This window comes from Pongo abelii, chromosome 6 (genome assembly GCF_028885655.2).
Source record: "Pongo abelii isolate AG06213 chromosome 6, NHGRI_mPonAbe1-v2.0_pri, whole genome shotgun sequence".
Lineage (NCBI taxonomy): Eukaryota > Metazoa > Chordata > Mammalia > Primates > Hominidae > Pongo > Pongo abelii.
The window spans coordinates 11,148,432-11,163,243 of record NC_071991.2 but is presented as its reverse complement, the minus strand read 5'-3'; the positions used below and the strand labels follow the sequence as shown (position 1 = coordinate 11,163,243).

General features: G+C 46.5%; 1 protein-coding gene across 2 annotated transcripts in view; it reads right to left on the bottom strand.

Moving 5' to 3' along the window:
• Positions 1–14,812, bottom strand: part of COL26A1 (collagen type XXVI alpha 1 chain) — a 202,613-nt gene that overhangs the window by 99,902 nt on the left and 87,899 nt on the right. The window contains exon 3 of one of the 2 annotated variants that reach the window (XM_024250464.3): positions 14,551–14,654. In XM_024250464.3, the coding sequence (XP_024106232.2) occupies positions 14,551–14,654 (104 nt within the window). The remainder of the gene's footprint in view (positions 1–14,550; positions 14,655–14,812) is intronic. The other variant, XM_024250465.3, reaches the window with a different exon arrangement.

Below are 14,812 nucleotides of genomic sequence, written 5' to 3'. Positions count from 1 at the left end.
CTGAGGCAGGAGAATTGTTTGAACCCAGGGGGCAGAGGTTGCAGTGAGCCAAGATGACACCACTGCACTCCAGCCTGGATGACAGAGTGAAGACCTGTCTCAAAAAAGAAAAGGAGATAAGTTTAAAATGCTCCCTGAGGCTGGGCACGGTGGCTCAAGCCTATAATCCCAGCACTTTGGGAGGCCAAGGCGGGTGGATCACAAGGTCAGGGGTGTGAGACGAGCCTGGCCAACATGGTGAAACCCCATCTCTACTGAAAATACAAAAATTAGCCGGGCATGGAGGCGGGCACCTGTAGTCTCAGCTACTCGGGAGGCCAAGGCAGGAGAATCACTTGAAACCGGGAAGTGGAGGTTGCAGTGAGCCAAGATTGCACCACTGCACTCCAGCCTGGGTAACAGTGCAAGGCTTCGTCTCAAAAAAAAAAAAAAAAAAAAAAAAGTGCTCCCTGGATAGAGAGCCCATCCATCTCCACTCACCAACACCATAACAGGCTAAGCAGAGACAAAACCCAATCAACCCACCCCATGGCCCCAAGGGTGAGGGCTGGGGTGGACCAGCAGCCCCTGCCAGCCACTGGCTCTGCCCAGTCTGGGCCAGCACACTGTGGACGAGACCTTGAACTTACATCCCTCAGGCCCAACTTGAGCTGATGATCGATAACATTGACCAAGCCCCTTCCCTTCTCCCAGCCACAGTGTGGATGTGATGGGACCCCAGCCCCAACCAGGAGGTTCTAGAAATGCTTCTTCTGCTGTAGTGAGAAAGGTAAGGTGTGTGACCTTGAGTGGCAATGTGTGAAATTAGCCCCAGGGCAGATCATAATTAGAAGAAGAAGGAGGTGGCCGGGTGCTGTGGCTCACACCTGCAATCCCAGCACTCTGGGAGGTCGAGGCAGGTGGATCACCTGAGGTGAGGAGTTCGAGACTAGCCTGACCAACATGGCAAATCCCCATCTCTACTAAAAATACAAAATTACCCAGGTGTAGTGGCGGGCACCTGTAATCCCAGCTACCTGGGAAGCTGAGGCAGGAGAATCGCTTGAACCCGGGAGGCGGAGGTTGCAGTGAGCTGAGATCGTGTCATTGCACCCCAGCCTGTACAACAAGAGCGAAACTCCATCTCAAAAAAAAAAGAAGAAAGAGAAAGAGGAGGAGGAGGAGGGCAGGTGCAGTGGCTCACACCTGTAATCCCAGCACTTTGGAAGGCCAAAGCAGGAGAATTGCTTGAGGCCAGGAATTCGAGACCAGCCTTGGCAACACAGAAAGACCCTATTTCTACAAAATGTTTAAAAAAAAAAAAAAATTGCCGGGCATGGTGTTGTGCACCTGTGGTCCCGGCTACTTGGGAAGCTGAGGAAGGAGGATCATTTGAGCCCAGGAGATTGAGGTGAGCTATGATCGCTCCACTGCACTCCAGCCTGGGTGACAGAGCAAGACCCTGTTTCAAAAAAAAAAATAAAATAACATCCCGCAGGTGCAAATGAGACAGTAAGCAGGGCAGAGACCTGACTGCAGAGGTTGGAGAAGACCCTAGAAGCAAGGAAACTGAGTCAGGCAGAGCAACCGGTGCTTCCAAGAAGGCTGGCTGAGAAAAGCTGACAGCAAAAAAATGATGTAGATGCAATGAGGCTGTTTTCTTTTTTCTTTCCTTCTTTCTTTCTTTTTTTTCCTTCCTGAGATGGAGTCTCTCTCTATCACCCAGGCTGGAGTGCAGTGGCACGATCTTGGCTGATTGGAACCTCTGCCTCCCGGGTTCAAGCAATTCTCCTGCCTCAGCCTACTGTGTAGCTGGGATTACAGATGTGTGCCACCATGCCCAGCTAATTTTTGTATTTTTAGTAGAGACAAGTTTTCACCATGTTGGCCAGGATGGTCTCGAACTCTTGACCTTGTGATCCACCCGCCTCCGCCTCCGTAAGTGCTGGGATTACAGGTGTGAGCCACTGTGCCTGGCCTGAGGCTGTTTTCTTAAAGGAGAGAGATGCTGGAGTATCCTTAGGTGCTGATGGGAAAGAGCCAGTGGGGAAGAAAGATGCAATCTACAGAAGAAAGAGGATGCATGGTGAAGTGGGATTCTGAGAAACTTAGACCCAAGCAGCCAGGCCTTGAACCAGAGGACTACCCAGATCTCTACTTCCTGTGAATCTCACAACACCTCAATCGTACCTTTAGCAAAGTCCTTATCTCACAGTATTGGATGATTTGTTCATTCCTCTGGCCCCTGCGCACTCTCCACCACACACACACAGCACACCTGGGAGCCCCTGAAGTCCCTTGTTCATCAATGTGATCCAAGCATCCGGCGCCCGGAACCTGCTATGCACTCGGCTCATTTTGATAAATGGCCCTAGTTTGAATGACAGCTATGGAAGGCAAGTCTCAGAAGCATCATCAGATTCATGGGGAGTCATTTTCCTAAAGTGATGAGCTCTGCAGATAGACCAGGAGGCTGCAGCCTCTTCCCAGGAGAACCAACTCCTTCTGGCTTTGAACCCTCAGCCATTCAAAACACAGACACACCCGTACACAGAGCTAGAGTTGGGGCAGAATGGTTAGCATCGCCTTGGACTCAAATCAGTCAGCCCCATGCTTGGATGCACTAGCTAAGCCCCTCTGTCCCAGGCCTGCCCTTGCCAATATGGGAGCCAAGGGGATTCATTTCCTGTCCCGGTTGGATTCATTTCCAGCTGGAATACAGAAAAAAAGAGTAAAAATCCCCTACTCAGGTTAAACTTATCATCTCCTGATGGTTGAGGAGATGATCAACTTTGTGGTAAATCTCTTCTACAACACCAAGCCAATGTGAGATGGGGCCTTAAAACTCTAGGGTCGTAGGCCAGGTGTGGTGGCTCATGCCTGTAATCCCAGCACTTTGGGAGGCCAAGATGGGAGGATCATGAGGTCAGGAGATCGAGACCATCCTGGCTAACAAGATGAAATCCCATCTCTACTAAAAATAAAAAGAAAAAAAAGAAAATTAGCCGGGTGTGGTGGCGGGCACCTGTAATTCCAGCTACTCAGGAGGCTGAGGCAGGAGAATCGCTTCAACCTGGGAGGCAGAGGTTGTAGTGAGCTGAGATCGTGCCACTGCACTCCAGCCTGGCTACAGAGTGAGACTCCGTCTCAAAAAACAAACAAACAAACAAAAGAACTCTAGGGACAAGGCCACCTTAGGAATTGCAGGAAGAAGCCAGCCCAGAGACTAGCGGCCCTGTCCCTTGTACTGGGACAACTTCAGGTGGGATTTCCCAAGACTGCAAAGGTCCCAGGTAGCTTAGAGTAAAGGGCACCTAATTAGGAACAAAAAGATCCCTGTTCAGCCAGGCACAGTGATTCACACCTGTAATTCCAGCACTTCAGAAGGCCAAGGTGGGAGCATCACTTGAGGCCAAGAGTTCAAGACCAATCTAGGCAACATAGTGACACCTCACTTTACAAAACAAAAATGAAAATAAATTTAAAAATTAGCCAGGCATGGTGGCACGCACCTGTAGTCCCAGCTACTCAAGAGGCTGAGGTGGAAGGATTGCTCGAACCCAGGAGTTCAAGGCTGCAGTGAGCTATGATCGTGCCACTGCACTCCAGGCTGAGCAACAAAGTCAGACCCTGTCTCCAAAAAAAAAAAAAGACCCAGGTTTCAGTTCTACACTGGCCACTCCTTAGCTAGATGACTTGGCCAAATCTCTTATTTCCTCTGGGCCTGTTTCTGCATCTACAAAATGGAAATACAACAAACTGAAAACACTTTCTAAACTATAGAGTACCACTTCTTTCTCTTTTTTTTTTTTTTTTTTTTGGAGACAGAGTTTTCACTCACATTGCCCAGGCTGGAGTGCAGTGGTGTGATCTTGGCTCACTTGGCTCACTTAGATCACTCTAACCTCCACCTTCCAGGTTCAAGCGATTCTCCTGCCTCAGCCTCCCAAGTAGCTGGGATTACAGGCATGCACCACCATGCCCGGCTAGTTTTTTTGGATTTTTAGTAGAGACAAGGTTTCACCATGTTGGCCAGGATGGTCTCAAACTCCTGACCTCAGGTGATCCTCCCGCCTCAACCTCTCAAAGTGCTGGAATTACAGGCGTGAGCCACTGTGCCCGGCCTAAAGTACCATTTCATAGGTGAGGAATACAGACACATTGACATGATATTGGTAAAGGTGATGATGTCCGCTATGCCGCTAGCTAGATTGAACTAACTGGTAGGACATCTACTGGTGAAATGAGACTTAAGGAATTATCCTTAAAGTATAAATCTAGTGAGGCCAAGTGCCGTGAGTAACCCTGTAATCCCAACACATCAGAAGCCCAAGCCAGGCAGATCGCTCGAGCTTAGGAGTTTAAGACCAGCCTGGCCAACATGGTGAAACCCCATCTCTACTAAAAATACAAAATTTGCCAGGTGTGCTGGTGGGTGCCTGTAGTCCCAGCTACTTGTGAGGCTGAGGCAGGAGAATCACTTGAACCCAGGAGGCGGAGGTTGCAATGAGCCAAGATCGTGCCATTGCACTCCAGCCTGGGCAACAGGGTGAGACTCTGTCTCAAAAAAAAAAAAAAAAAAAAAGTTAAGCTATACCACAACCTAGCAAAATGATGGTTATTCATGCAATGGAATAATACCCAGCAACAAACACAAGTAAACTACACATGTATACGTAAAACATGGAAGAATCTCAAAAACGCAAGTGAAACAAACCATACACAAAAGATTATATGCTGTATGGTCCCATTTATATAAAGTTCAAGAATAGTCAAAACTGATGTATGATGATAGAAGTCAGAACAGTGCTTTCTAGTGAAACTGCCAGTGCAAAGATTATGACAGTGAGTGAAATCTGAAATAGCTGACTCCATCTTGCTTCTAATCTCACACGCTGGGGGTCTTTGCTCACTCCTGGGTAAAGGCCAAGCTGACTATGGAAGGAATTTAGCTTATAGTTTAACTTTGAAGCAAGGATGATAATAGTCCCTCCCTAAAACGGATTCCTTCCTTGTTTAGAGGAGGAAACTGCCTTTGTAAGACAATGAAAGGACATGAGATTAGAAGTATAGGTGCCCGAATTCTGCTAAAATGTAGACATGGTTTCTATAATCCTTTACGGCACAGGAGACATGCGGCCAGAGGTCATAACATTGATGACTTCCCCAGTTGCTCCTATAGATCACTATGGTAGAACCTGATTGGTCTTTTGAGATATTTTTCAGATTTTTGCATCCTGGCAACTGACTGACCCCACCCAGACTCATGACTCATCACTCAACCAGTCCTGTAGCCTTGCACCCAGTGTTGGACTCAGTGCCCAAGGACCATTTTCCACACCCCTATGATGGCATCCCCAAACAGTAAGCAGCGCCCATTCCCTAGTCCCCTGCCCATTAAACTATCCTTGAAAAACTCTAACCTTCAAGCCTTCAAGGAAACTGATTTGAGTGATAACTCCAGTTCTCCCATATGGCCGGCATTGTGTTAATTAAAATCCTTCTTTACCGCAATACCACGGTCTCAGTGAACTGGTTTTGTCTGGGCAGCAGGCAGGAAGAACCCACTGAGCAATTACACTGGGGTAGAGACTTTCTGGGAGCTGATGGAAATGTGTATGCATTTATCAAAACTCATCAAATTGTACATTTAAGATCTGTGGGCCTGGCACAGTGGCTTACCCCTAAAATCCCAGCACTTTGGGAGGCCAAGGCAGGAGGATAGATTGAAACCAGGAGTTTGAGACCAGCCTGGTCAACATAACAAGACTTGTTTTGTAAACAACTCTTTATGAAAAAAAATTTTTTTTTTTTTTGAGATGGAGTTTTGCTCTTTTTGCCCAGGCTGGAGTGCAATGGCACGATCTCAGCTCACCATAACCTCTGCCTCCCAAGTTCAAGTGATTCTTCTGCCTCAGCCTCCCGAGTAGCTGGGATTACAGGCATGTGCCACCATGACCGGCTAATTTTGTATTTTTAGTAGAGACGAGGTTTCTCCATGTTGGTCAGGCTGGTCTCGAACCCCCGACCTCAGGTGATCAGCCTCCCAAAGTGCTGGGATTACAGGCGTCAGCCACCACGCCCAGACAGAATTTTTTTTTTTTAATTAGCCCAGCATGATGCACACCTGTAGCCCCAGCTCCTTGGGAGGCTGAGGTAGGAGGATTGCTTGAGCCTGGGAGGTCAAGGTTGCAGTGAGCATGATCACACCACTGCACCCCAGCCTGGGCAACAGAATGAAACCCTATCTCAAAAAAAGAGAAATCTGTGCATTTAAGTATGTGTAAGTTTTATCTCCATTAAATATATATATACTTGCAGTATTGTTATTTAAAAATTAGAAACAATTTTTAAATAACAATTTAAATATCTTATATTAGTGAATAAAGTGTGTGTATACTCAAGTTCTACAACCACTCACAATGATATTATAGAAGGCTATCTATTGCCAAAGACAGATGTTCATGATAATTTATGTGAGAAGGAAACTTAGCAGGCCAGGTGCAGTGGCTCGCACCTGTAATCCCAGAACTTTGGGAGGCCAAGGCGGGCGGATCACCTGAGGTCAGGAGTTCGAGACCAGCCTGGCCAACATGGTAAAACCTCGTCTCTACTAAAAATACTAAACATATTAGCCAGGCCTGGTGGCGTGCACCTGTAGCCCCAGCTACTTGGGAGGCTGAGGCAGGAGAATGATTTGAACCCAGGAGGCGGAGGTTGCAGTGAGCTGAGATCACGCCACTGCACTACAGCCTGGGTGACAGAGCTAGGCTCCATCCCAAAAAAAGTTAAAAATAATAAAAATAATAAATTAGCTGGGTGTGGTGGTGCACGCCTGTAATCCCAGCTACCTGAGAGGCTGAGGCAGAATTGCTTGAGCCCGGGAGGCGGAGGTTGCAGTGAGCTGAGATTGTGCCATTGCACTCCAGCCTGGGCTACAAAGTGAAACTCAGTCTCAAAAAAAAAAAAAAGAAAAGAAACTTACAAAACAGCATGTACAGTGCAATTAACATGTAAGCACAGAGAAAGATCTGGAGGCTTCTCACCCAAGTGAGAGGTGTAATAAGATGTGTTTCCATGTTTTCTGCACTAAACATGTAGTTACTTTTATAATAAGAAAAAACTAGGCCGCCCACAGTGGCTCATGCCTGTAATCCCAGCACTTTGAGAGGTCTAGGCGGGTGGATCGCTTGAGCCCAGGAGTTCGAAACCAGCCTGGGCAACATGGTGAAACCCCGTCTCTACAAAGATATACAAAAATTAGCCAGGTGTGGTGGTTCATGCCCATAGTCCCAGCTACTTGGGAGGCTGAGGTGGGAGGACCACTTGGGCCTGGAAGGTGGAGGTTGCAGTGAGTGGAGATGGCACCACTGCACTCCAGCCTGGGTGAAAGAGCAGAACTCTATCTCAAAAAAAAAAGATAAAGAAAAAATTTTGTTTAGATATTTAGTTAGACATAGATCCATAGATACAATTGATGCTGGCCATTCACAGTAGTTATGCTCTATGAAATCACCATTTACACTACGTTAGTGAATACTGAACCATCGCTCATATGGGAAATACAGGGTTACGGTCCTTTGAACCTCTGATTTCATGAACATCAACCCATTAATACATAAACTTGTCTTACGTGTGTTCCTGTTTAAAGGCACCTTTTAACATATTTACTGTAGATTCATTAACATTGAACTCACATCCAACAGCACTATAACTCATGCCTGAACGAGGCTTATCTAACACACATATTTTCTCCGCAAGGAACATCACAGCCTCTTTGCGCTTAGGGACGCCAGACAGCACTTCAGCGCTATGCCTGGGGGACATTCTAAACAACAAAACCACCCCCAAAAGGGCAGAAAGATGCAAAAACTATGGTACTAAACAGACCTTGAAAAGGACACTTGGCCAGGTGTGGTGGCTTACGCCTGTAATCCCAGCACTTTGGGAGGCCAAGATGGGTGGATCATCTGAGGTCAGGAGTTCGAGACCAGCCTGACCAACATAGTGAAACCCTGTCTCTACTAAAAATACAAATATTGGCTGGGTGTGGTGGCGGGCACCTGTAATCCCAGCTACTTGGGAGGCCGAGGCAGGAGAATCACTTGAACCTGGGAGGTTGCAGTGAGCCGAGATCGTGCCATTGCACTCCAGTCTGAGCAGCAGAGCGAGACTCCATAACAAAAAAAAAAAAAAAAAAAAAAGAAAAGAACAGGACACTTCTTTGCAGTTTGAGAGGGAAACAGGGAGCCAGGGTGTCACCTAGTTTGACCTCAGTAGGAAACATGCATGTCTGGTGACTCAAAGTTTTTGCTACTGTGCCCCATATCCATGAATGACCGCCGCAAGTTATTGATTTGGGGGCTACCCATCAATTTTATCGAGAAGGCAAATTCACAAACACAAAGTGTGCAGTTCATTAAGATGGACCATGCATAGACATATGTAGAAAGGAAAGTATTTCCAGACCTTAGACCTGCACTCCTGGGGTGTCTAGGGAGGGAAACCCCACTGAACCACAGCAAAACCCACTGAACTGCATCTCATGGACCTGCTTGTTTCCAGAGAGGCAGGAATGAGAAGCAAAAGGGAATTAATGGTGCAGTACTCACCACAACCATCTTCGGAATGTGCCCAAGACGTGGGCATGGCCTTGATTTAGCCTGCTGTTTTTATTGGTTTATATTCGGGAATGTAAAATCTTTACAAGGGTTTTCAGGAGCCGATCCCAAACTCAGCCCAGGCTCAGACTCCTAGGAATTCTTCAGCTGCCAACTCCCCACTCCTGAGATGTCCAGGACCCTCGGGCACTCAGCTAGAAGAGTCACTTAACCCTAAAACTTTCAGAAGGGGACATGCGTCCTGAGCAAGGTGCTTGAAGCCCAGAAGGTTTCTCCACCAAGGAGGGGCTGGCAGAGGCTCTGAGGCTGACAGCATCTTGAGAGGTGCTGGAACTCATCAAAATCAGTCCAAGAACTCCAGATGTTTCTGGTGAGTACAGTCACATGCCACATAACGACATTTCAGCCAATGACAGACTGCATATAGGAGTGGTCTCATAAAATTTCTTTTCCTTTTTGAGACAGGGTCTCGCTCTGTCAACCAGGCTGGAGTGCAGTGGCACTATCTCAGCTCACTGCAACCTCTTCCTCCCAGGTTCAAGTGATTCTCCTGCCTCAGCCTGCCGAGTAGCTGGGACTATGAGCACGTGCCACCACACCCGGCTAGTTTTTCTATTTTTAGTAGAGACGGGGTTTTGCCATGTTGGCCAAGCTGGTCTCGAACACCTGACCTCAAGTGATCCACTGCCTTGGCCTCCCAAAGTGCTGGGATTACAAACGTGAGCCACCACGTCTGCTCCCCCACCCCCATTAAAATTATAATACTGTATTTTAGACTGGGCGCAGTGGCTCACGCCTGTAATCCCAACACTTTGGGCGGCCGAGGCTGGCAGATCACTTGAGGTCAGCTTGGCCAACATGGTGAGACCCCGTCTCTACTAAAAATACAATAATTAGCCAGGCATGGTGGCAGATGCCTGTAACCCCAGGTACTTGGGAGGCTAAGACAGGAGAATCCCTTGAACCCAGGAGGCTGAGGTTGCAGTGAGCAGAGATCACACCACTGCACTTCAGCCTGGCTGACAGAGAGACTCCATCTTAAAAAAAAATTAATTAATAATAATAATAATGTATTTTTACTGTACCTTTTCTATGTGTAGATATGTTGATATACACAAATACTTACCGTTATATTCCTAATGCCTCCAGAATTCAGCATAGTCACATGCTATACAGGTTTGTAGCCCAGAGCAATAGGCTAGACCATCTAGCCTAGGTGTGTAATAGGCTAGATCATCTAGGTTTCTGTAAGTACATCCTTTGGTGTTCCCATAATGACAAATCTTCCGATGATGCATTTCTCAGAACATAGCCCCATCATTAAGCCACGCACGACTGTATATTGATCAATATCAATGTGGTTTATCGGATAAGAAATTTCTTCTTGAAGTGAAGTGCCAAGCCCTTGAGGGTGGACACCTTTAGAACAATTCACCAGTTCACGGTCACCCCCCTTCACTTCTGCCTCCTCTATTGAGAAAGGTGGGTCCACAGCCCCACATGAGCCTACTTGGTGGTGAGGACCTCCCAGTCAGCAGGGACTGTCCTCCCAGGGTCCTGCCACCTGCTGCCATGGGCTACTGTGTTTCATCCACTCAGTCTGCAAGAAGGGCTCTGCAAAATGCAGAAATAGGGCAAAAAGCTGAGGGACTAACCTTCTAGAGTCAGGCTACAGCACTATCTCATGAGCCCGCCGACGTGCCGTATGACACCCTGGGAGAATGTCACTTTGAGTTACTGCTCACTATGTATTGCAGCTCAGATTCTGCCAAGTTGGATGTTAACTCATACAAAACTGGTAAGAAGCAAATGATTTTGGCTGTGCGTGGTGCCCCATGCCTGTAATCCCAGCACTTTGGGACGCCGATGCGGGCAGATCACCTGAGGCCGGGAGTTCGAGACCAGCCTGGCCAAAATGGTGAAACCCCATCTCTACTAAAAATACAAAAAACATAGTCGGGTGTGGTGGTGGATGCTCGTAATCCCTGCTACTCGGGAGGCTGAGGTGAGACAATCACTTGAACCCAGGAGGCTGACATTGCAGTGAGTGGAGACTGTGCTACTGCACTCCAGCCTGGGCAACAGAGCGAGACTCCGTCAAAAAAAAAAAAAGAAGCAAATGATTTCTTTTCAGTAGAGACAATAACCACAAAGCTTTTGTCTTTACTATCCCATAGGCTCAAACTTAGTGGTCTTAATTTCAGGTTCGTATTTATATACGTATATAAATTATATACTTTAGTATAATATATAATTATGTTACCAGTTCAGCATCCCAAATCAGAAAATCAGAAATCCAAAATGTTCAACTTGGCGTTTCCTTTGAGCATCATGTCATGGCTCAGAAAGTTTCAGATTTTAGAACATTTTGGATTTTGGACGAGGAATACTCAAATTTTATATAATTTATATATAATATAAATTATAATTTAAATATAACATATATAATTTATATAATATATACATTGTTTAAATAGAAATATAATATAAATTATAATACATAATTCACATATAATACATAATTTACATCATATATAAATATATCTTTCATATTCTATATATTATATATAATGTATAAATTGTCTACAGTAACATATTTTATATATATTATTGAGATTATGTTAATTATTGAGATATATATTATATAATATATTATATATCTCAATGACCATATTATATATTTCAATTATATATTATATGTTATATATTTCAACAATATATAATAAGTATCATATATTTCAATAATATATACTATATGTTACTGGAATATATATTAATTATTATCAATAACTATTCAATAATATATATCAACAATTATTCAATAATATTATTCAATATATGAATATTTATTCGATAATATTTATTATCAATAATTAATATCAATAATTATTTGATAATATATAATATATTACTGGAATATATAAATTATTAATAATGCATTCAATATTCATATAGAATTGTATATTATTCTATATTCCATATTCATGTAGAATATGGAATTCATATTCATATAGAATATGGAATATAAATAATTCAATAATTCTATATTATTGAATATAGAATATATATTATTAATATATAATATATCACAATGACATATATTATATATTTCAATATTATGTAATGTACATATTATATATATACACACACAAAGAATTAATCTTACCCTAAAGGAGGTCTGGCCTTTGCACTTGGCTTGTGGGAGGTGTTTGGAAGCCCTTGGAATGTCCAGCTTGGTCACGGTATCTGCCTACCTGGGGACCTTCGACCATGCCACATTGGATAGTTTGTGCTAACAATGTCGTTGATGAGGACATCCTTGCACCACCTGGTACCAGCTCAACTTCCAGAGGGGCTAGAATCTGAGTCAGCCATGCAGGCTGGCCATGGTCCATGTGGCCAAGCCACAGTAAAATCTCTGGCTCAGATGAGCTTCCCCGGGTGGCAATACTTTGTATACACTGACACATGTCATTGCTGGGAAAGTACCGCTGTCCACAACTCCACTGGGAGGGGACAACTAGAGGTTCCATACATGAAACTCTCCCAGACCCTGCCTGCCCCATGCATCTCTTCCCTAGCTCATTTTAATCTTTATCTTTTTTTTTTTTTTTTGAGACTGAGTCTCGCTCTGTCACCCAGGCTGGAGTACAGCGGCACAATCTAGGCTCATTGCAATCTGTGCCTCCTGGGTTCAAGCGATTCTCCTGCCTCAGCCTCCCAAGTAGCTGGGATTCCAGGCGCCCACCACCATGCCCAGCTAATTTTTGTGTTTTTAGTAGAGTTGGGGTTTGATCATGTTGGCCAGGCTGGTCTCGAACTCCTGACCTCAAGTGATCCTCCCGCCTCAGCCTCCCAAAGTGCTGGGATTACAGGCATGAGCCACCGCACCCATCCTAATCTGTATCTTTTTGCTGTAATAAACCATGACCGTGAGCATAATAGTTTTTAATACATTCTCTGAGTTCTTCTAGCAAGGTGTCAAACCTAAGGGTGGTCTTGGGGACCCCCAATCTACAAATACATGCATGTGTGTATACACACATACATCAGCGATCCTCCTACCTCAGCCTCCTGAGTACCTGGGACTACAGGCACATGCCACCTCACCTGGCTAATTTTTGTATATTTTAGTAGAGACAGGGTTTCACCATGTTGCCCAGGCTGGTCTCAAACTCCTGGACTCAAGTGATCCTCCGGCTTCAGCCTCCTGAAATGCTGGGATTACAGTCATAAGCCACCATTCCCAGCTAACGTTGCTGATTTTATTGATCACTGAAACAGGCTCAGGTACTTACTTAAGGGTAAACTAATCACTTCCCTAGCAACACTCACCTCCTCGGCCCCTGGCAGGATCTAGGTGGCAGGCCTGCCCCATCCTGTTGGGGGGACCAGATGGCTGTGTCCACAGCCATGGCGCTGACCAGAATGGCAGGTCCAAGTCCTGGCATTGAAGGGCTCAGGCATGCATGAGGGACCTGTGAGCTGTGGTCGTTCAACACCATAGCATTATGCCAGGGCCGGCCCACTGCCTGGAAACCTGGCATCCCCTCACCCCTTCACCTTGGAGGTCCTTCCTGCTCCTCTCCCAAGAAGGGTCCAAGTCAGCCCTGGAACCCCCAACAAGGATAGCCCAGCCTCCCCTGCCAGCATCAGGCACCTCGTCAACCAGGACAAAAGGCACCTGTCGGACTCCCTGGCGTCCCAGCCTTTTTCCTTCAGCTCTGCTCTGGGCCACAGGCCCCCTGAAGCAATTGTCGGAGTCTTGCTATTTCTGTCAATTGCGTTATTCTTTGTAACCCAAAGAGCTCTTTAGACAGTTTACGCTCAAAGCATATAGATCCTGCTATCAAATCAATAAGTAACAAGATGACAGAGAAGAGAAGAATTGTGTCAGAAAGCGAAGGTGGGAGACAGCTACTGTTTCCAAATACAAAACTGACCCCTCCAGCCGGGCGAGGTGGTTCACACCCATAATCCCAGCACTTTGGGAGGCTAAGGTGGGCGGGTCGCTTGATCCAAGGAGCTCGAGACCAGCCTGAGCAACAATGCAAGACCCATCTCTAAAAATCATACAAAAAAATAGCTAGGTATGGTGGTGCACACCTACAGTCCCAACTGCACGGGAGGGTGAAGTAGGAGGATCAGTTGAGCCCAGGAGTTCGAGGCTGCAGTGAGCCATGATCATGTCACTCCACTCTAGCCTGGGCAACAGAGTGAAACCTTGTCTCAAAAAAAAAGAAAAAGAAAAAAATCTGACCCCTGAGCCTCAGCCTCCAGACCCATCCAGCCATGCTGGGGAACAAGGTGTGCTGCAAACTTGTTCCTTAGGCAGGACTCAATTTCCCCAGCCAGCAATGAAGGGGGATTTGCTCTGTCCACCACTGCTGGCCCACCTAAGTGCTGTTGTGTGACCCTCTCAGGCTGCAGAGCCAGGCTGAGCCCAGGCACCCAGGCTAAACACCAACAGGGCAAAAAGGCAGAAAGCAGCTGGGTGAACGTCTATCTGCAGGTCCCGGTCAGCCTCTCTGTCTCAGTCTACAAAATATGTGGCCTCAAGGCTGGTGGGACCTCATCCGCATTTGCTCAGAGCCCAGATATCCAACTCTGCCTGCCACAGGGGTTCTGGGTGCATCGGAGCCAAAAGTGGAAGAAACCGGCTAGAAATCAAATCCCTTCCCCTGGTACCAGTGCTGTTTTTGGCTTCTGTATTCCACTACCCAACCAGTGCAAACTGGGACCTGCCTCGGTGCCCACGGGCAGGGCGGGCAGCTTCACCCTGGTTTGGCCAGGCCGATCCAGAACATTTGCTTCAGAGGTGATTGGGAAAAGGAAAGGATTTCAAGCTATGGAGGAAAGGAGAGCTGCTTGCAGGAGGAGGCCAGAGGAGGGAGAAATGCCAGCCTGGCCCATGCCTGGCCCCCTGCAGCCCAAGTGCCTACAGACTTACCCTCATCACAGTTGCTCCCGGTGAAGCCAGGGCAGCATCTCCACTCCAGCGCCGTCACTGTGCGGTAAGACACTCTGTAGGTGGGTCTGATCAGAGTCCTGTAACTAACACACAGACAGCGTCAGGGCGGCGTGAGCTCCCTCCCACCCACCTCCAGACCCCACTCCTGCAAAGATGGACCAGGCTGTTTTGCCCAGCCAGGCCTCCAGGAGGCCCCCATGGCATGGAAACCACTGCCGGGGTCCGTGTTCACTGGCTGTGC